The sequence below is a fragment of the Podarcis raffonei genome, chromosome 10 (genome assembly GCF_027172205.1).
Source record: "Podarcis raffonei isolate rPodRaf1 chromosome 10, rPodRaf1.pri, whole genome shotgun sequence".
In the NCBI taxonomy this organism is placed as follows: domain Eukaryota; kingdom Metazoa; phylum Chordata; class Lepidosauria; order Squamata; family Lacertidae; genus Podarcis; species Podarcis raffonei.
Window position 1 is genome coordinate 74829917 of NC_070611.1, and position 21598 is coordinate 74851514.

The 21598-nt window shown below is 45.3% G+C and overlaps 3 protein-coding genes across 3 annotated transcripts in view; all 3 read left to right on the top strand.

Moving 5' to 3' along the window:
* The first annotated feature begins 247 nt into the window (after positions 1–247).
* On the top strand, positions 248–2956 carry LOC128422885 (zinc finger protein ZFP2-like). The gene is made up of 2 exons (XM_053407504.1): positions 248–301; positions 729–2956. Exons 1-2 carry the CDS (start codon positions 248–250, stop codon positions 1977–1979), a joined length of 1305 nt encoding a protein of 434 aa, XP_053263479.1. The 3' UTR covers positions 1980–2956.
* Positions 2957–7692: 4736 nt separating this feature from the next.
* LOC128421970 (zinc finger protein 624-like) overlaps positions 7693–21598 on the top strand; it is a 98111-nt gene continuing 84205 nt past the window's right edge. The window contains exon 1 of the mRNA XM_053405375.1: positions 7693–7753. The gene's annotated coding sequence lies outside the window, so the exon portion shown is untranslated. The remainder of the gene's footprint in view (positions 7754–21598) is intronic.
* LOC128421963 (zinc finger protein 850-like) lies at positions 10437–12450 on the top strand. The gene has a single exon (XM_053405353.1). It carries the CDS (start codon positions 10488–10490, stop codon positions 12354–12356), a length of 1869 nt encoding a protein of 622 aa, XP_053261328.1. The 5' UTR covers positions 10437–10487; the 3' UTR covers positions 12357–12450.

The following is a 21598-nucleotide window of genomic DNA, read 5'->3' on the forward strand; positions in this document are numbered from 1 at the left end:
CAAGAAAAGAAGCTTCCCTGAGCACCCATTCAGCTGACCCCAAGCACCAAAACTGGTCACTAGTTCTCTGACTGACCCAGACCAAAGTCCCTGGAAAAGATGTAGACCTGGGCCTCCCAAAATGGTCCACATGGATCTTCTGAGGCCAATGGGACTGTGCAGGTGACTGCTGAAGATTTAGAGGTGAAAAGGGGTGGTGGTGGATGGAGGATTATGACGCAGAGGATGGGAATTGTCCAAAGGAACAATGAACCAGAGAAAGAGAGGGCCTTTTCATGGACAGAGAGCAGCTGCCTTTCCTGTGAGGAAACAATTGATTTGAGAAGGCTGCATTCCAAGATCATGCTGCTTCATTAATGATGATTGAGGATAATGAAAGGTTGCTGATGCATTACTATCATTTGACATCATTGCATCTTTATTTCCTCAAAACTGGGAACATGGGTAGGAGGTGGGGGAATGTAGGAGATGTTGAAATAAGAAAAGCTGCTAATGGCATTTGATGTGCTCTCTTTCCATTTGTTCTCTTCCTTGAAACTCAAACAGGATTTCCTTTCCTCCCACTCTGAAGAAGGAGATGGAGAAGACAGTCAGAACTCCAGGAGATGGGACACCTTTTGTTTCATTAGAAAGAGAAATTAAAATGTGTGAAATGTGGATTATGCTTCATAGAATGAGCACACATAATTCACATCAATGACCTCCGACAGGGGAGAAACCATTGAAAGGTAAGGAGTGTAGAAAGAGTTTCACTGATATTGGAAAACTTAGAATACATCAGCAGATTAACATGGGCAAGAAAGGATTCAAATGTATGCAGTGTGGGAAGAACTTCAGTCAGAGTGGATCCCGCAATATACATCAACGTATTCACACAGGAGAGAAACCATACAAATGTATGGAGTGTGGAAAGAGCTTTAGTCAGAGTGGACACCTCAATTTACATCACCAGACTCACACAGTGGAGAAACCATTTAAATGTATGGAGTGCGGAAAGAACTTCAGTCAGAGGGGATACTTTACATCAACGGACTCATACAGGCGAGAAACCATTTAAATGCATGGAGTGTGGAAAGAGCTTTAGTGATATTAGAAACTGTAGAAAACATCAACAGACTCACACAGGGGAGAAACCATTTAAATGCATGGAGTGTGGAAAGAGCTTCGGTTTCAATGCAGAACTTAGAAGACATCAGCGGACTCACAGAGGGGAGAAACCATTTAAATGTATGGAGTGTGGAAAGAGCTTCGGTTTCAATGCAGAACTTAGAAGACATCAACGGACTCACAGAGGGGAGAAACCATTTCAATGTATGGAGTGTGGAAAGAGCTTCAGTTTCAATGCAGAACTTAGAAGACATCAACGGACTCACAGAGGAGAGAAACCATTTAAATGTATGGAGTGCGGAAAGAGCTTTAGTGATAATGCACACCTTAGAAGACATCAACAGACTCACACAGGGGAGAAACCATTTAAATGTATGGAGTGTGGAAAGAGCTTTAGTGAAAATAGAACCCTTAGAAAACATCAACAGACTCACAGAGGGGAGAAACCATATAAATGTATGGAGTGCGGAAAGAGCTTCAGTCTGAGTGGACACCTCAATATTCATCTACAGACTCACACAGGGGAGAAACTGTATAAATGTATAGAGTGTGGAAAGAGCTTTTGTGAAACTGGAAAGCTTAGAAGACATCAACGGACTCACACAGGGGAGAAACCATTTAAATGTATGGAGTGTGGAAAGAGCTTTTGTGAAACTGGAAAGCTTAGAAGACATCAACAGACTCACACAGGGGAGAAACCATATGAATGTATGGAGTGCGGAAAGAGTTTCAGTCAGAATGGAGACCTTAGATTACACCAGCGGACTCACACAGGGGAGAAACCATTTAAATGCATGGAGTGCGGACAAAGCTTCAGCCATAGTGTAAATCTTAGAAAACATCAGCAGACCCACATCAGAAAAGCCAGTTAAATGTTTGGCCTCTGGAAGGAGCTTCAGTCACAGTAGACTCCTTGATTTACATTAACAAACTCACATAAGAGACAAACCATATAATTGTCAGGAAGTTAGATAGAGGTGGAGGTCCAGTACTTGTGGAAGTTCTAAATCAACAGACTCATGCACAGGTTGAACTTTAAGAGTTAAAACCCTACAAACCATCAACAGACATGAGGAGAAGCAGTTTAAATGGAAAGATTACAGAAAGTGATTTAATTATAATGGAATGTTTAAGAAACATCTAGGGACTCTCACAAGGGAGAACCCATTTAGATGTATAGAGTGTGGGACATGTTCCTCTCAGAGTCCACTCTTCTTCCCAGCAATGATCTCCAAAGAAATCCATATTCCTGCTTCAGGGCCAGCTGAGTCTGTTTCTCTTGTCCTTATCTCTTAGCTAGGTAACTCCTGTCTAATCTGCTCTGTATCAGTGTCACTCCCTGCTTCTGAGACCACTGCAAAAGAGGAGGGTCAATTCCCCCCCTCCAGCTCCCAGGAAAGCTGATCTGCCTGAGAATGCATTCCTACATACTCAGCTTCAGACCATTCCCTGACGCATTGCGAGAACCCTTGAAAAAGAAGTGATTTGGCTCACCATTGGAAGCTAAGACCCATAAAAGGTTGAATATGAAAGATACGTGGTTGAAGTATAATGCTATTCTGATGGAAGTAGGGGACCTTGTGATCCGTTGAAAGATAAATTAGATGATAGGTTCCAGTACATCCAGATAAATGAAGTGTTTAAAATGGATAAGAAAATTGGTTTTCAAAGAGAGAAATCAAAACTGGAAACGGAATTATTAGATACAAAACCGAAAAACCTATCTAAGATGTATAATTTATTGCTGGAATGGCGTACAAAAGATGTACAAGTGAAATCTGTAACGATTGAATGGGCCAGGCATGTGGGGCACAATATCATGATGGTGGATTGGAGAAATTGTGGAAAAAGGAATCAAATTTACAGCTTGTAATGTATTAAGAGAAAAATGGATGAAAATGATGTATAGATGGTATTTAACACCAGTGAAGTTTGCAAAAATGTATCATACTCATGATAATAAATGCTGGAAATGTAAAGAAAAAGAAGGAACCTTTTACCACATGTGGTGGACGTGCCCCAAGGAAAAGGACTTCTGGGAAAGTATTTACAATGAACTGATGAAAGTATTGAAAGAAGTATTGAAAGAATTGGAAGAAGTTTAAGGAATATTTGAAAAAATATGTTAATATTTAAATCTTAGAATAGCTTTGGAAGTGGATATAGGCTGCAGGCTTAGAAGTAGAAGATAGTGTAGTTTAAAATAGTATTATTTGTAAGTGATAAAATGTGAAGTGATTTTAAGAGTGATTTTAAAAAAAGATGGTTAGAAACGATGATATATGTAAACTGCTAAAGATGAAGTAAAATGAAAATCAGATAGGTGGGACTTGGGGAAGCCCACTTAACAATGTATAGGAAAATAAGGATATGACAATAATTTCTTTGTATTTCTGTTTGAGTTCTTTATTTGTGTTATAAAATGAATTATTATTTTTTTTGGAAAAAGCAAAACAAAAAAACAACTGATACGGCAATACGACACAGATCACAGCGTGTGTTTTTGTGTTGCATGTTTGCCTGGAAGCAGCCGGCAGAAAGCTTTTCTTCGTGAAGCCCCTGCAGATGCCGAGTTCCTGACTTCCCTCCCAGGTGGCAGGAAGTGAAAGACACACCTCCATTGCCCCGTGTCCTTCCAGCCTCTTTCCTCCCTTGCTCCCTTTTGCCAGATTGTGTGCCTGACTTAGATATCCTGCATGCTGTATTTTTTTTACTGCTGAAACTGGATTTGTTCTCAGGAGCTAAGTTTTGTGCCTCACTGGGGTCCCAGTGAGAACTGTATGCTTTGAAAGCTCAGTAAACTATTACTGAAAAAGTCCTGCTGCTTCTGTGTGTGTTTTTGACCTCAGCGTGGGACTTGCTCTACACGTGTCCCCTGCCCCGCGGATACTTGGCTCAGGCCCTGGAGTTGCTGTACTCAAGCATTCAAGATGGGTGTTTGTGTGACAGACTGGTTTTTGCCACAAACTCTGTCACCCGCACCACCGCATGATCTCCAAACATTACTTATTCAACAGAACTTCATCCCTGCCCCCTGCACGTTCTGAAGAAAACTTAAAATTTAATGGGAGATTCCCGCCCCCCCAAGCCTAACTGCAAGAGGGGGAAGGATGGGTTGCAGGTACCAGGAAAGTCTCCTGACGGGCCCATCTTCACTCATGAACCACATAGGGGAACCCCAGCGCTACTGCTTATTCTGGGGTTTGGGGAGGATAATATTTTTCCCTAGTCCCAGAAGTTATTAGTCAATCATGCTGCTAGGGAGTCTTCCTGCCAGAGGACCACAGTGCATATTGCTATCCTACTGATTTTACTCTTGTTGTTGCTGTTGCTGTCATGGACTGGAGGGGTGCAGGGGGCGGGAGGCACCAGTCTGGGGTACCCACAAGGGAAGAAGGCTCAGATCCTGGGGACTGGTGGTGGGATGGTAATGAGCAGATAGAGGGTGAAAATGGAGCAGAACGGGAGGGGAGGTGTTGCAAGCTGAGGAGGAAACAGGGTTTGGTGAGCAGGAAGATGCTGGGGCAGAGAGCAGTTCAGGCTCAGAGGGAGGAGTGGGGGGGCTAGGAGACCCAGAAGAGGAGGCCATCAGCTGAAGCATCCAGGGAGACTCCCCCTCCTGCTGCGACCAGCTCCCCTCTCCCCACACAGGGAAATCCAGTTCAGACCCATGAACCTGTACATGATATTAATGGGTGTAGGTTTTTTTGTCCCAACATGCATCACTTTAATCTCATTGACAATGAACTGTATTGTCTGCCCATTCACCCCATTTGGAGAGGTCCTTTTGGAGCTCCTTGCATCTCTCTTTTTTTGAACAACCCTGGACAATTTACATCGACTTTTAAAACTCCCCCCCCCCTTCACCCAGAATACTTTTCGAGTAGCATCTTCACTAGTATGTCACAAATAGGGAGGGGTATCAAAGGGTTACACAAGTGCAACAGTTGGTCACTCCATCAGATACATCTCTGGACACCTCTCCAGTACCCATCACCCAAAGAACAAGAAAACTATCGACACAATAAAGTAGTACCTCGGGTTAAGTAATTAATTCATTCCGGAGGTCTGTTCTTAACCTGAAACTGTTCTTAACCTGAGGTACCACTTTAGGTAATGGGGGTGTCCTGCTGCCGTGCCACCGCCACACTATTTCTCTTCTCATCCTGAAGCAAAGTTCTTACCCTGAGGTACTATTTCTGGGTTAGCGGAGTCTGTAACCTGAAGCGTCTGTAACCTGAGGTACCACTGTAATTATAATAATAAAATAAAATAAAATATATTTATATCCCGCCCTCCCCAGCCAAAGCCAGGCTCAGAGCGGCTAACAACAGTAAAAGTAATATAGTTTACATAAAATCACAATCAATTAATTGAAATACATTCTAAAATCAATTCATTCTAAAATCAGTTCAGAATCAAATTACATCCTTGCCCTCAGGGCTTCTCCTGAGATGGGCTTTCAGAACCTGGCTTGGTCAACTGCCTCTGTGGAAGTCTATTGTCGTCCCTTGGTCACTCCCAGGGTGGGGCGAAGTGTGGCTCGGGGGATTATGGCAGGAGGCCCTGTTTTTGCTGCCTACGTGACTATCCGCTTCCAGGGTCATGGAAGAGGGTGAAGCCTAAATTTACTTTTTCTTAAGAGTTAAAATGGCGTTGGAATGGGAAGAATCGGTTAAAGTATGGATTTTATATGAATTTACAAATTTAGTTATCATTCCCAGAGCTGTCAAGCTGAAAGGATACATTCAGACACAATCTTTGTAACATTCTAGCAACTTTAGGCAATCGAAACCAAAATGGCTACATTTAATATACTTTGCCCATAGTCTTAGCAGCAGGAGGGCGCTGAGACAATCGTGCAAAGGCTGAGCTGAAAGGCTGGTTTGGAGGCAGTTTCAGCCGTCTACGGATTCCCCCATTGGCTAGCTGTCAAAACATAGTGCTCTTGATTGTTGGGCTTCGGTTATTCATAAATCCCATTCATAAAACACAAAGTCCGTAAATCCCATTCTTAAAATGCAGAGACCGTGTTTTCCTGTATTTATAAGATATGTGAATCTTTTGCGACTGAGGGGAGAAGGGTTTGGGGTTCCTCGTCCCAGGGGATAATGTCAGATGGTAACCCCCTCCCCTGTAATTTCCGTAACACCAGGAAGGAATCCCCCCCCACCTTAGTCACATGCAGCTGGGCTCACTTGCCAGAGCCACCTGGAAGGCATGACTACAATTCCCATCATCCCTGACCACTGGTCCTGCTAGCTAGGGGTGATGGGAGCTGTAGTCCAAAAGCAGCTGGAGACCCAAATTTGGGAAACCCTGTTCTCCCTGAAGGACAAAGGAGGGTTCACTTGCACCAGAACATCAGGTGAGCCCTGCAGGATCAGGCCCAAGGGGCCCCTGTCCTCCCAGGGGCCAAGCAGGGGCCTCTTCTGGGAAGCCCACCGGCAGCACTTGACCCCAGAGAAGGGGGGAGGCGCATTTCTTCTAGGGACACATTTCTGGGGTCCCCACGTTGCGCCCCAGCCTGGCTCCACTCGGCCAGGGCAGCTGTGTGTTGTTTCGCTGCAGGTGAGCCTGCCCCGTGCAATGTGGGGCTCTTAGAAGGAATTTGAGGGGGGCCGGAGGGACTAGAGCTTCCCCGCACTTGCAAAGGACCAGTAGAAGCGGAGGGGAGGCAGGCAGCAGGAGGGCGATGGGGAGGAACCAGCGAGAAGGAGCTCCTGGAGCCTGGGCAGCCCCCTCCCCGCCTGCTCCCTGAAGGTTTCCCGAGCCCCTCCCCTTTTCATTTCAAGGACTCGGGACCTCAGCATCCCGGGGTTGCTTTGCTCCGGGGGGGGGGGAGGGGGAGCTATTTTGTTTGCTGAGGGCAGGAGTCGCAATCCTGTCACCTTGTGTTGTGTCTGGCTTTTAGGTAAGGGGGTGAGGCTCAGGTGGGAAGGAGTTGAGAAGGAAAATATCCCCGGGTGCGGATTTCCTTCGCTGCCCAGCTCGTCAGGGCGCCCCTCCCCGGGGGTCCCTCCGGTCAGCAAAAGAAGGAGAATCCAGCCAAGTTAAAGAAGCAAACGGCGGTCAGTTGACCTGATCTTTATTTGTTGCAACAAGGTTCAAACACACCAAGAGTAGGAACCCCGAGAAGATGGTTGCATGGATTTTTAAGACCTCTCCCCATTTCCCACAATACATTTCACAATACATTTTCTATGATGCATCACAGATTTGTCCCAAAGTAGGAGTCTTTGGCATTCAGAAACATGAGCCCGTCACCCACCCCTGTCAACAACCCCAGTTTCCCACACCTTTAAACTGCCCTCTTCCAATAAGAACCATAATAGTATTCAGACATCCCTCTAGCTGCAAGGCTGTCCTGGGCGTCTCCTTTGAAAATATCAGGATCCTCCTCCTCCTCCTCCTCCTCCAATCCGGCTTCTGCTCCGGGAATAAGGGAGGGGTGAGCCTCCTCCCAAACTGCCAGTTTCTCCCGGAAGTGGAGCTTCTACGCCGGATTGCCGCTCAGCGCCATAGCTCTAGGGGCGCGCCCTTTCGGAAAGGAGAGGAGGGGCGGGAGGGGCGGCAGGGGACCCCCCCCCAACAAAACATCGATGTTGCAGGAAAGGAAATGAGAATCGGGATGGAGGACAAAGAGGTAAAGGGGTCGCGGGGGGGGGGAGGGGAGAAAGGGACCCAGAGAGGGACTCCGCGCCAGCTCCCCAAAGTGCCTTCCGTGGGCCCCCCCGGCAGGGCCTGGATCCCTGAACGTGTGCTGCGAAGGGGGCTTTCCTCGGCAGGGGTGGACATGGGGCGCCCACCCACGGGGTCCCACGAGGACTCCCTGGCCCCGTTTCCCCCGCGCAGGCATCCCTGGGGCCCTGTGCGCTCCGCGCGGAGAGAGGCAGACCATGAAAGGGTTAACGGGCGCGACAGACGCCTGGATAGAGACCCCCTCGTCCCTCCCCATCTCGTCTTGGGGGGCCCCTCCGGGTGGAGAGATGGTTCGCGCATGGCGAGGGGTGAGCCGCGCCAAAGGGGCCTCTGGGAGACTCCGGGAGAGAGGGAGGGGGCGAAGGGTGGGGGGAGCCGGGGGGAGGAGGGAGGGGAGCATCCCCGGGGTAAGGAAGCGAAGCACTGGCGGGGGGCGGGGAAGGAAGACCAGTCTTTGGGGAGACGTCTCCATCGTGCGCCCACGAGGAATCTCCAGAGGGGCGGCCTTGGCTTCTCCCTCCCACCCAATAATCGACCCCCCCCTCAAGGCAACCAGAAAAGGATCCCTGGAAAGTGGGGGGTCCTGTCCCCACCACCCCTTCCTTCCTGCAAGCTCCATCCTCTTCCCACCCCATAAGCTCCTGCCCTGTCCAGACACAGCGAATCTGCCCAGTCCAACCACTGTTCGTCCTGGAAAGGAGAGGGAAGAGGAAGAGGAAGAGGGGAGAGGAGGGGCCTTCTCAGAAGCGGCTCTTTGTTTCCGCAATCCCCCCCAGGAAGCAGCCAGAAACCTTTTCCTCTCTCTCAGGCTTTTATCTTCAAGTGTCTTTTCCACTGCATGGTTTATTGAGGATGAGGAAAATGTACACTTGTCATCAGAAACAGGGGTGCAGAACCTATTTAATTGATCTCAGAATTGCTATAGAAGGTGCGCCTCAAAGGCATTTCTGTTCCTCTTACTTTTTATAGGCAATGTCAGAGTGACTGACAAGCTGAGATACTTCCCAGTCAAAGGACCCATTTTCATGATAGACAGTGCTTGTGGCTGGAGGCTCTACAGACAGGGTGTGCCTATGGAGGCCAAAGACTGGCAGTATTAGCACAGGTGAGCTGTGTGACCTTCCCAAATTTACAGACTGTATGTGAATGAGGGTGTGTGGGTGGGATTATTGTTTACGGCAACCCTGTGATTTTCTCCACCCAAAACATTTCATGACCTGATATTGCACTACGAATTCCAAAATAACTACAAAAAAATCACAAGATAATAGAACTGATTGTAGTATTTATACCCTGCCCATCTGGTTGGGTTTCCAGTACACATAAAAGACAGTAAAACATCAAACATTATAAACCTCCTAATACAGGTCTCCCTTCAACTGTCTTCTAAATGTCAGGTAGTTGTTCATTTCCTTGACCTCTGAAGGGAGGGACCCAGCAGAAGACCCTCAGAGGAGAACCTCAGTGTTCAGAGTGAAGGATGGAGGTGGAGACACTCCTTCAGGTCTACAGGGCCGAGGCTGTTTAGGGCTCTAGGTTGCAGAACTTTCTCCTTCATAACGATCTCCTAGACTGACATATAGTTAGGAGAGTAGGAAAAAGCGCTCAGATCAGGAATAAATTCATATCTCAAGAAATAACACAACTTCAGGTTGTTAATGAATCAGTACTACATATTCAAGGATGAAGTTTCCACTAAGTAGAGTTATCCATTTGCTTTTAATATCCAGCTTTTCAGTGCCAGATTAGGATAGTCCTGTGTCAGAAGACGGTGCAAGAGATCAGGCAGCACATAATTATTATAAGGAACAATGGGGGGGGTGTTTCCCATTTGCCAGCTGCTTTCTTTCTGCTTCTCCTGCTCTCTCCATGCAATGTGAGGCATGTAGACGGAGGTCCATCTCCCAGAACAGGAGCTTCCCTGAGCACCCATTCAGCTGACCCCAAGCACCAAGCCTTGTCACTAGTTCTCCGACTGACCCAGACCACAGTCCCTGGAAAAGATGTAGACCTGGGTCTCATATAATGGTCCACATGGACTTCCTGAGGCCATTGGGACTGTGCAGGTGATTCATGAAGATCTAGAAGTGGAAACAGGAGTGGATGGAGGATTATGATGCCGATGATGGGAAATGTCCAAAGGAAAGATGAACCAGAGACAGAGAGGGCCTTTTCATGGAGAGAGAGTAGCTGCATTTCCTGTGAGAAAACAATTGATGGGAAAAGGCTGTTTTCCAAGATCGTGCTGCTTTATTAATGATGATTGAGGATAATGAAAGGTTGCTGATGCATTACTATCATTTGACATCATTGCATCTTCATTTCCTAAAAATTTGGAACCTGGGTAGGATGCAGGGGAAATATAGGACATGTTGAAATATGAGGTGGTGCTAATTGCATCTGATATGCTCTCTTTTCCTTTGTTCTCTTCCTTGAAACCCAAACAGGATTTCCTTTCCTCCAACGCTGAGGAGGGTTATGGAGAAGAGAGACAGACTTCCAGGGGAAAGGGCACCTTTGGTTTCACTAGATATAGACATTAAAATGTGTGAAATCTGGAACATGCTTCATTGAATGAACACACATAGCTCACATCAACAAACCCCAAAAGTGGCGAACCATTTAAAGGTCTGGAGTGTGGAAAGACTTTCATTGATAGAACACATCAGCCGACTAACATGGGCAAGAAAGGATTCAAATGCAAGGAGTGTGGGAAGATCTTCAGTCAGAGTGGAAACCTCAATATACATCAACGGACTCACACAGGGGAGAAACCATTTAAATGCATGGAGTGTGGAAAGAGCTTCATTCAGAGTGGACACCTGAGAAGACATCAACGGACTCACATAGGGGAGAAACCATTTAAATGTATAGAGTGTGGAAAGAGCTTTAGTGATAATGGAACCCTTAGAACACATCAATGGACTCACACAGGGGAGAAACCATATGAATGTATGGAGTGTGGGAAGAGCTTTCGTGATAATAGAACCCTTAGACGACATCAACGGACTCACACAGGGGAGAAACCATATGAATGTATGGAGTGTGGGAAGAGCTTCAGTTACGATGCAGGCCTTAGATCACATCAACGGACTCACACAGGGGAGAAACCATTTAAATGTATAGAGTGTGGAAAGAGCTTTAGTGATAATGGAACCCTTAGAAGACATCAACGGACTCACACAGAGGAGAAACCATATGAATGTATGGAGTGTGGAAAGAGCTTTAGTCAGAATGGAACCCTTAGAAGACATCAACGGACTCACATAGGGGAGAAACCATTTAAATGTATAGAGTGTGGAAAGAGCTTTAGTGATAATGGAACCCTTAGAACACATCAATGGACTCACACAGGGGAGAAACCATATGAATGTATGGAGTGTGGGAAGAGCTTCAGTTACGATGCAGGCCTTAGATCACATCAACGGACTCACACAGGGGAGAAACCATATGAATGTATGGAGTGTGGGAAGAGCTTCAGTTACCATGCAGGCCTTAGATCACATCAACGGACTCACACAGGGGAGAAACCATATGAATGTATGGAGTGTGGGAAGAGCTTCAGTTACCATGCAGGCCTTAGATCACATCAACGGACTCACACAGAGGAGAAACCATGTGAATGTATGGAGTGTGGAAAGAGCTTTAGTGATAATGGAACCCTTAGAAGACATCAACGGACTCACACAGGGGAGAAACCATTTAAATGTATAGAGTGCGGAAGAAAATTCAGTCAGAGTGGACACCTAAATATGCATCAACTGACTCACACGGGTGAAAAACCTTTTAAATGCATGGAGTGCGGAAAGAGCTTTAGTGATAATGGAACCCTTAGAACACATCAACGGACTCACACAGGGGAGAAACCATATGAATGTATGGAGTGCGGAAAGAGCTTCAGTTTCAATGGAAGCCTTAGAAGACATCAACGGACTCACACGGGGGAGAAACCATATGAATGTATGGAGTGCGGAAAGAGCTTTTGTTATAATGGAACCCTTAGAACACATCAACGGACTCACACAGGGGAGAAACCATATGAATGTATGGCATGCGGAAAGAGCTTTCGTGATAACCGCAACCTTAGAAGACATCAACAGACTCACACAGGGGAGAAACCATGTAAATGTATGGAGTGTGGAAAGAGCTTTAGTGATAATGGAACCCTTAGAAGACATCAACGGACTCACACAGGGGAGAAACCATATAAATGTATGCATTGTGGAAAGAGCTTCAGTAATAGTGGAAACTTCAATAAACATCAACGGACTCACACAGGGGAGAAACCATATGAATGTATGGAGTGCGGAAAGAGCTTTTGTTATAATGGAACCCTTAGAATACATCAACGGACACACACGGGGGAGAAACCATATGAATGTATGGAATGTGGAAAGAGCTTTCGTGATAATGGAACCCTTAGAACACATCAACGGACTCACACAGGGGAAAAACCATTTAATTGCATGGAGTGCGGAAGGAAATTCAGTCAGAGTCGACACCTCAGCGTGCATCAACTGACTCACACAGGGGTTGAAACCATATGAATGATTTGTTCTCAGGAGCTAAGTTTTGTGCCTCACTGTGGTCCCAGTCATAACTGTAGCCTTTGAAAGCTCAGTAAACTATTACTGAAGAAGTCCTGCTGCCTGTGTGTGTCTTTTTGACCTCAGTGTGGCACTTGCTCTACACGTGGCCCCTCCCCTGCTGCTACTTAGCTCATGCCCTGGAGTTGCTCTACTCAAGCACACAAGATGGTTTTTGCACCAAACTCTGTCACCCCTACCACTACATGATCTCCAAACACTTCTTCTTCAACAGAACCTCATCTTGAAATACTGAAATTCAATGGGAGATTTCCCCCCAAAGCCTAAGTTCAAGACGGGGAATGTGGGGCTGCAGGTACCAGGGAAGTCTCCTGGTGGGCCCATCTTCACTCATGAACCCCATGGGGCAACCTGCTTATTCTGGAGTTTGAGAAGCAGTTTAAATGAAAAGATTGCAAAAAGTGCTTTATTTACAATGGAGTGTTTAAGGAACATCCAGGGACTTTCCCATGGAAGAACCCATTTAGATGTATGGAGAGTGGGACGTTTTCCTTTCAGTGTCCACTCTTTCTTCACAGCAATGAACTCAGCAGGAAATCAGTCTTAAACACGCGATGTGTATTTGATGTTCTTGTGTTTATATGTAAAACTGAACAGCAATGAAATATTGAAGGCAATGTCTAACAATGTGAGTATAATCTAAGAGGTAAAGTACCTTTTGATAGAGAGGATGAATCTGGTTTGCTGGTGGTGAGTGAGGATTAGGGCTGGGCTCTATATTGATATCTGGTCCAATACTGGTTTCTAGACCACATCTCGATAACCTTTGAAGAACAACTGATAGGGCAATACACTGTGAATCGCAGTGTGTGTTTCTGGGATGTGCCTGCAAGCAGCGGCAGAAAGCTTTTCTTCATGATGCCCCTGCAGATGCCGAGTTGCTGACCTCCTTCCAAAACGACGGGATGCGAAAAACACACCTCCATTGCCCTGTGTCGTTCCAGCCTCTTTCCTCGCTTGCTCCCTTCTGCCGGTGTGTGTGCCTGACTTAGATATCCTGTGTGCTGTATTTTTTTACTGCTGAAACTGGATCTGCTCTCAGGAGCTAAGTTTTGTGCCTCACTGGGGACCCAGTGAGAACCGTATGCTTTGAAATCTCAGTAAACTATTACTATAGACGTCCCGCTGCTTCTGTGTGTGTTTTTGACATCAGTGTGGGACTTGCTCTACATGTGGCCCCTACCCCACCGATGCTTGGCTAAGGCTCTGGAGTTACTGTACTCAAGCATTCAAGATGGGTATTTGTGTGTCAGAGTGGTTTTTGCACCAAACTCTGTCACCCCCACCACTGCATGATCTCCAAACATTACTTATTCAACAGAACTTCATCCCTGCCCCCTGCACGTTCTGAAGAAAACTTAAAATTTAATGAGAGATTCCTCCCCCCCCCCCCCGAAGCCTAACTGCAAGATGGGGAAGGATGGGTTGCAGGTACCAGGAAAGTCTCCTGGAGGGCCCATCTTCACTCATGAACCACATAGGGGAACCCCAGAGCTACTGCTTATTCTAGGGTTTGGGGAGGATAATATTTTTCCATAATACCAGAGGTTATTAGTCAATCATGCTGCTAGGGAGTCTTCCTGCCAGAGGACCACAGTCCTTATTACTATCCTACTGATTTTACTGTTGGTGCTGCTTTTGCTGTCATGGACTGGCTGGGTTCAGGGGCGGGGGAGACACCAGTCTGGGGGACCCACAAGGAAGAAGGCTCAGATCCTGGGGACTGGTGGTGGGATGGTGATCAGCAGATAGAGGGAGAAAAGGGAGCAGAGGGGGAGGGGAGGTGTTGCAAGCTGAGGAGGAAACAGGGTTTGGTGAGCAGGAAGAGGCTGGGACAGAGAGCAGTTCAGGCTCAGAGGAAGGAGAAGAGGGGCTAGGAGACCCAGAAGAGCCCGGCTACTGAAGCATCCAGGGAGACTCCCCCTCCGTCTGCGACCAGCTCCCCTCTCCCCTGGTCTCCTAGAGCACACAGAGAAACCCAGTTCAGACCCCATGATCCTGCACATGATATTAAGATCGTGTTTCCCTGCCCCCCAACATGCATCACTTTAATTTTCTTGACAATGAGCTGTATTTTCTGTCCAATCACACCGTTTGGAGAGCTCTTTTTGGAGCTCCTTGCAATCTCTCTTTGTTTGAACAATCCTGGACAATTTACTGCCACCAGCAAACTTTGCCCCCTCCCTGCTCACTCCTATCTGTTGAAAAGCCACGGGTCCCAATACTGATCTATAGGGGACTCCACTTTCTTCTTCTCTCCATTTATTGGAGTCTCCATTTATTACTACGTGTTCCTCCCTCCTCCCATCCTTTTGTGCTGCAGAGGGAACCCTGCAGAAAAGTTATGGGGTGAATTTTGCTTCCCCCCACATCCCACACTGCTCAGCATTGAGGGAAATGGAAGAGGAAACCTGGCCACAATCCAAGAGACTGAGGTCAGCAGAAAGCAAAGCAAAGCCTACTCAAAGGGAAGCCGCTTCAGCTTCCAGCCGGTCTGCTCCCACAATGGCTGAAGAAGAATTGCCCTTTGGGAATGGCGGAGCTGAATGGAAGAGGGCGAGGAAGCCCCACAGTCGCTCCTGCTGGAGGAATGTATGGAGTGTGGAAAGAGCTTCAGTTACGATGCAAGCTTTAGATCACATCAACGGACTCACACAGGGGAGAAACCATATAAATGCATTGATTGTGGAAAAAGCTTTAGTGATAATGGAAACCTAAGGATACATCAATGGACTCACACAGGGGAGAAACCATTTAAATGCATGGAGTGTGGAAAGAGCTTCAATCAGAGTGGAAACCTTAGAAACCTTAGAGCTTCTGTCAGAGTCAAAATCAACAGACTCATGGACAGGAAGAACTTTAAGAGTTGAAACCCTTCAAACCATCAACAAACTCAGAGAAGCAGTTTAAGTGAAAAGACTGCAAAACGTGCTTTATTTATTACGGAGTATTTAAGGAACAGGGATTCAAGTGGCGCTGTGGGTTAAACCACAGAACCTAGGACATGCCGATCAGAAGGTCGGCGGTTCGAATCCCCGTGATGGGGTGACCTCCCGTTGCTCGGTCCCTGCGCCTGCCAACCTAGCAGTTCAAAAGCACGTCAAAGTGCAAGTAGATAAGTAGGTACTGCTCCGGCGGGAAGGTAAACGGCGTTTCCGTGCGCTGCTCTGGTTCACCAGAAGTGGCTCAGTCATGCTGGCCACATGACCCAGAAGCTGTACGCCGGCTCCCTCGGCCAATAAAGCGAGATGAGTGTCGCAACCCCAGAGTTGGTCACGACTGGACCTAATGGTCAGGGGTCCCTTTACCTTTACCTTTATTTAAGGTACATCCAGGGACTCTCACATGGGAGAAGCCATTTAGACGTATGGAGTGTGGGACGTCTTCCTCTCAGAGTCCACCCTGAGCAATGAATTCAGCAGGAAATCATTCCTAAAAGCATGAGGTATATGCAAACTTCTGGTGTTTATATGTAAAACTGTATAATAATGAAATAATGAAGGCAACATCTCAGAATAGTGAGTATAATTTTACATTAATGTACCTTTGGTTTATGCACCAAATTCTGTCACACACACCCCACCACATGATCTCCAAGCACTGCTTCTTCACCAGAACTTCATCGCTGCCTCCTGCCCTGCGCGTTCTGAAGAAAACTTGAAATACTGAAATTGAATGGGAGATTTCCCTCCAAGCCTAATTTCAAGAGGGGGAAGGAGGGGCTGCAGGGACCAGGGAAATCTCCTGGGGGGGGGTCATCTTCACTCATGAACCCCATGGGGCAACCCCAGAGCTCCTGCTTATTCTGGGGTTTGGGGAAGATAGTATATAGAGGAAACAGGGTTTGGTGAGCAGGAAGAGTCTGGGGCAGAGAGCAGTTCGGGCTCAGAGGGAGGAGAGGAGGGGGCCAGGAGACCCAGAGCAGGCCGACTGCTGAAGCATCCAGGGAGACCCCCCCCCCCTGCTGCGACCAGCACATGCCTCTGAGTGTGGCGGTTAGAACTCTTAGAATGTGGGGATCCCATTTTTCAACCAAAGCCAAAACAAAAACCCGCCAGCCTTTTCCCAGGTCTTTCCTGACTTGACAGTCGTTCGTCTTCTCTACGAAGGACTCTACAAAGTCCTTCTCCCTCCCTTTACTTACCATGGGGTCCCAGCAACCTTTTCTGCCTCTTACACGCTATGGAAAAGATTCCCTTTCCATTGGACGCCTGGCAGCCCAGTGCCAAATCCGGCTGCTCCAGAGAGAATGGAAAGGAACTGTAAACGCCCTTGCGCTCTGACGCGCACCAGTCACTTCCTCCTGGATCTTGGTGCTGCCGGTGCAGCTGCATTTACAAGAAAAAGAGAAATTGGAAACCGAGCCCAAGTCCCTTGCTATCCAAACTGGCCATTGGACCAGCCTTGGGGCATCTTCCTTGGGGAAAAGGAAAAGTTTTAGATCTTAGGTTCCCCGACAGGGAATGAGAGCTTTGATTGGCGTTCTCCCCTTGCAGTTAATTGCCTCTCTAATTGCAGAACCCCAAGTCTCCCGTTCTTGCCTCCCCCTCCTCGCTACCTCTTGCCAGGAAGGCTGGGAGTGAAGACCGTAAGCAAAAGATACAGCAAAGGATGAGAATCTGGGTTGCTGGGTGTTTCAGAGAATCCCGCCCACAATCTTCTCCATTCCTAGACCCACGTCCGCATGTGCTGCTTCTGGCCATCCCAGGGTCTTCTTCTTTTTTTAAAATATGCTTTTTATTAAGTTTTCATTTTAAATACACCAACACCAACAAACAAATATATCAAATCTTTTTACATCCATCTTACTTTATGCTCCATAGAGCCATTGACTTCCCTCCTTCCCTTCCGCAGGTTTTCTTATTCCAATCTTTAATTCACAGATTCATTAGTAAAAGACTAAACCATGACATAAGATTTATTTCAGTCCTGCTAACGTCTTCAGATTTCTACAGTTCTCACTTACATAGACCATAAATTTACTCCATTCTTTTTGGTACTTTGTTTCCTTTTTTTGCACTTGTGCAAAAAAAAATGAGAGGCACAAATACAAGATGGGTGACACCTGGCTTGAGAGCAGTACATGTGAAAAGGATCTAGGAGTCTTGGTTGACCACAAACTTGACATGAGCCAACAGTGTGATGCGGCAGCTAAAAAAGCCAATGCAATTCTGGGCTGCATCAATAGGAGTATAGCATCTAGATCAAGGGAAGTAATAGTGCCACTGTATTCTGCTCTGGTCAAACCTCACCTGGAGTACTGTGTCCAGTTCTGGGCACCACAGTTCAAGAAGGACACTGACAAACTGGAACGTGTCCAGAGGAGGGCAACCAAAATGGTCAAAGGCCTGGAAACGATGCCTTATGAGGAACGGCTAAGGGAGCTGGGCATGTTTAGCCTGGAGAAGAGGAGGTTAAGGCGTGATATGATAGCCATGTTCAAATATATAAAAGGATGTCAAATAGAGGAGGGAGAAAGGTTGTTTTCTGCTGCTCCAGAGAAGCGGACACGGAGCAATGGATCCAAACTACAAGAAAGAAGATTCCACCTAAACATTAGGAAGAACTTCCTGACAGTAAGAGCTGTTTGACAGTGGAATTTGCTGCCAAGGAGTGTGGTGGAGTCTCCTTCTTTGGAGGTCTTTAAGCAGAGGCTTGACAACCATATGTCAGGAGTGCTCTGATGGTGTTTCCTGCTTGGCAGGGGGTTGGACTCGATGGCCCTTGTGGTCTCTTCCAACTCTATGATTCCATGATTCCTCCTGACTGCGAATCCTGTGTGTCAGTTTTGCTAGTTCCGCGTCCTCGACCAACTTTGTCTGCCACTCCTTTACAGTCGGTATCTCCTGTGTTTTCCACTTTTGGTCTATCAGAACTCTGGCTGCTGTCGTAGCATACATATATAGTCTTTGGTCCATCTTCTTAATATCCTCTCCTATCAAACCTAGCAGTAGTTCTTCGGGCTTTTTGAGGAAAGTATATTTAAACATCTTTTTTAATTCATTATAGATCAATTCCCAAAACTCTTTCATTTGATCACATGCTCACCACATGTGGTAAAAATCACCATCCTTTTCTTTACATTTCCAACAGATTTTGCTACTCGTCCTGTACATTTTTGCTAGTTTGGTGGAAGTAAGATACCAGCGATAAACCATTTTCATTACGTTCTCTTTTAAAGTAGAGCATGCAGTAAATTTTAAATTCTTATTCCAAAGTTTAAGCCATGCATCATATTCTATATTATGCCCAAAGTCTATTGCCCATTTTGTCATAGCCTCTTTTATCAATTCATCTTTTGTATTCCATTCTAATAAGAAATTATACATTTTCGAGAGTAGTTTGGTCTTGCTTTCTATAATGTCAATTTGGAATTTCGATTTCTTATCTTCAAATCCTAATTTTTTATCATCCTTAAAAACATCATTAACTTGATGGTATTGCAACCATCCTGTCAATTTCTCCTCAATACAGTTATAGGGCTTCAATTTCCATCCTTTCTCAGATTTCATCAAAATCTCCTCATATGTAGCCCATCTCCCTTCCATATTCCATTTTTTTACTGTTAACATTTCAACTGGTGAGAGCCACCACGGTGTTTTCCTTTCTAGCAGATTCTTATTTCTGTCCCAGACCTCATATAGGGCACTCTTTATCACATGGTTTGTGAAACCTCTGTGCACTTTCACTTTACCATACCAGAGGTAGGAGTGCCACCCATATCTGTTATTATATTCCTCCAGATCTAACAGGTCTGAGTTTTCCAGGGTTATCCAATCCTTTATCCAACACAGACAGGCCACTTCGTAATAAAGTTTCAAATCAGGTACCGAGAACCCCCCTCTTTCCTTTCTGTCCGTCAGTATTTTAAATTTAATTCTCGGTTTTCTCCCTTGCCATATGAAGTGCCAGAGAACCTTTTGCCATTCTCTAAATTGTCCTAAGCCTCTGATTATCAGAATCGTTTGAAATAAAAATAGCATCTTTGGTAATGTATTCATTTTGATCGCTGATATTCTTCCACTTATGGACAATTTTAATCTATCCCATACTTCCAAATCTCTTTTAATCTCTTTCCACACTGGTTGATAGTTATCATTGAATAAGTTTATATTCTTTGCCGTCTTCCAGATTCCCAAGTATTTTACTTTTTTAATCACCTTAATTTCACTTTCTTGTTCCAACCTTTCTACCTCATTCTTTTCCATATTTTTGACCAGCATTTCCATCTTTGTCTTGTTGAATTTAAATCCTGCCAATTGTCCAAATTTTCCCATTTCTTCCAATGCTTTTTTAACACTTTCCTGAGGTTCATCTAAGGTTAATGCTAAATCGTCTGCATAGGCCTTAAGTTTTAATTCTTTAACACCTATTTTAACTCCATTTATCTCTGATGTTTCTCTCAGATAATTTGCTAATACCTCTAGAACCATAATAAGCAATAGCGGGGACAGTGGGCACCCTTGTCTGGTACCCTTTGTGATGTCAAATGATTCTGTCAAGGCATTATTCACTATTAGTTTCGCTCTCTTTTCTGAGTAAATTGCTTCAATTCCTCTCAGGAAGGAGCCACCAACCCCCATCATCTCCATACTTTTCTTCACAAATAACCAAGATATATTATCAAATGCTTTTTCAGCATCGATAAACATTAGTGCAGCTGGTTTATCATTTCTTACCTCTAATTATTCCAATGTATTAATAATATGTCTTACATTATCTTTTAATTGCCTGCCTGGTAAAAAACCTCCTTGGTCTTTATGAATTAGCTCATTTAATATTATTTTCAATCTGTTTGCAATAATGTCCGCAAATAGTTTGTAATCATTGTTTAACAGTGAGATTGGTCTAAAATTTTTAACACTCAAATGATCTGTGTCTTGTTTGGGGATCAACATTATATATGCCTCCTTCCAGGAATTTGGTATTTTTTCCTCCTTGTAGAATAGAGTTGATTACTTCACAGAGAACCGGTATCAGTGTTTTGTAATACTTTGAGGTAAGCCCATCCGGTCCTGGGGCTTTGCCTTGTTTCATCCTCTTTATTGACCTTTGGATTTCCTGTTTTGTTATTGTGGCGTTTAGTTGTTCTCTTTCTTCTGGTGGAATCTGTTTTCCTTTATGTGTTTCCAAGTATCTCTCTATTTTATTTATGTCTTCCTTTTCTTTCCTGTAAAGTTCCTTATAGAATCCTTGGAAGGCTCTTCTTATTTCTTTTGGGTCTTCCGTCAATTGTTCTCCTATCCTAATTTTATTAATCATATTTTGACTTTGACATTTTCTTATTTGCCATGCCAGTAGCTTCCCAGATTTGTTGGCTGATTCAAAATACTTCTGTTTCATTTGTTTTAATTTCCATTCCACTTCTTGGTTCACCAACATGGAGAACTGAGTTTGTAACATTTTAATAGTCTGTTTAATTTGTTCATCTTTTGGTTTTGTTACCAATTTTTTCTCATTTTCCGTGAGTTGAGTCACGATTACTAGATTAATTTATGGCTGGCCTGTGGCTGAAAGTAAACTACCAAAAAAACTAAATTACTGACAAAAACCCTCACAATGGAAGGAAAAAAAGAACTTCAAGAAAGAAACAGGCCTAGAAATTAAAAATAAGGTTAAATACCTAAGGATCTGGATTTCAAATAAAAGTTTAAATTTATATGAGGATAATTCTAGTAAAGTATGGAAAGAAATTTTTAAAAATATGGAAACCTGGACCAAACTCCATCTCTCACTCTGGGGAAGAGTCTCGGTTGTGAAAATGAATCTCCTCCCCAACATGATTTTCTTATTCCAAACAAGGCCCATTTTAGGAGGAATGAATTGTTTTAGGGAGTGGAAAAGGGAAACATCTAGATTTATATGGAGTGGAAAGAAACTGAGAATTGTGTTATTGTTTAGTCGTTTAGTCTTGTCTGCCTCTTCGTGACCCCCTGGACCAGAGCACGCCAGGCACTCCTGTCTTCCACTGCCTCCCTCATGCTGGTAGCTTCGAGAACACTGTCCCACCATCTCGTCCTCTGTCGTCCCCTTCTCCTTGTGCCCTCCATCTTTCCCAACATCAGGGTCTTTTCCAGGGAGTCTTCTCTTCTCATGAGGTGGCCAGAGTCTTGGAGCCTCAGCTTCACAATCTGTCCTTCCAGTGAGCACTCAGGGCCGATTTCCTTCAGAATGGAGAGGTT

Bases quoted from the DNA above. Each gene is read 5' to 3' on its own strand.
- LOC128422885 (XM_053407504.1), top strand. From the start codon at position 248: ATGAACCAGAGAAAGAGAGGGCCTTTTCATGGACAGAGAGCAGCTGCC. The intron at 302-728 runs GTGAGGAAACAA...AACCATTGAAAG, and splicing joins AGAGAGCAGCTGCCTTTCCT to GTAAGGAGTGTAGAAAGAGT.
- LOC128421963 (XM_053405353.1), top strand. From the start codon at position 10,488: ATGGGCAAGAAAGGATTCAAATGCAAGGAGTGTGGGAAGATCTTCAGT.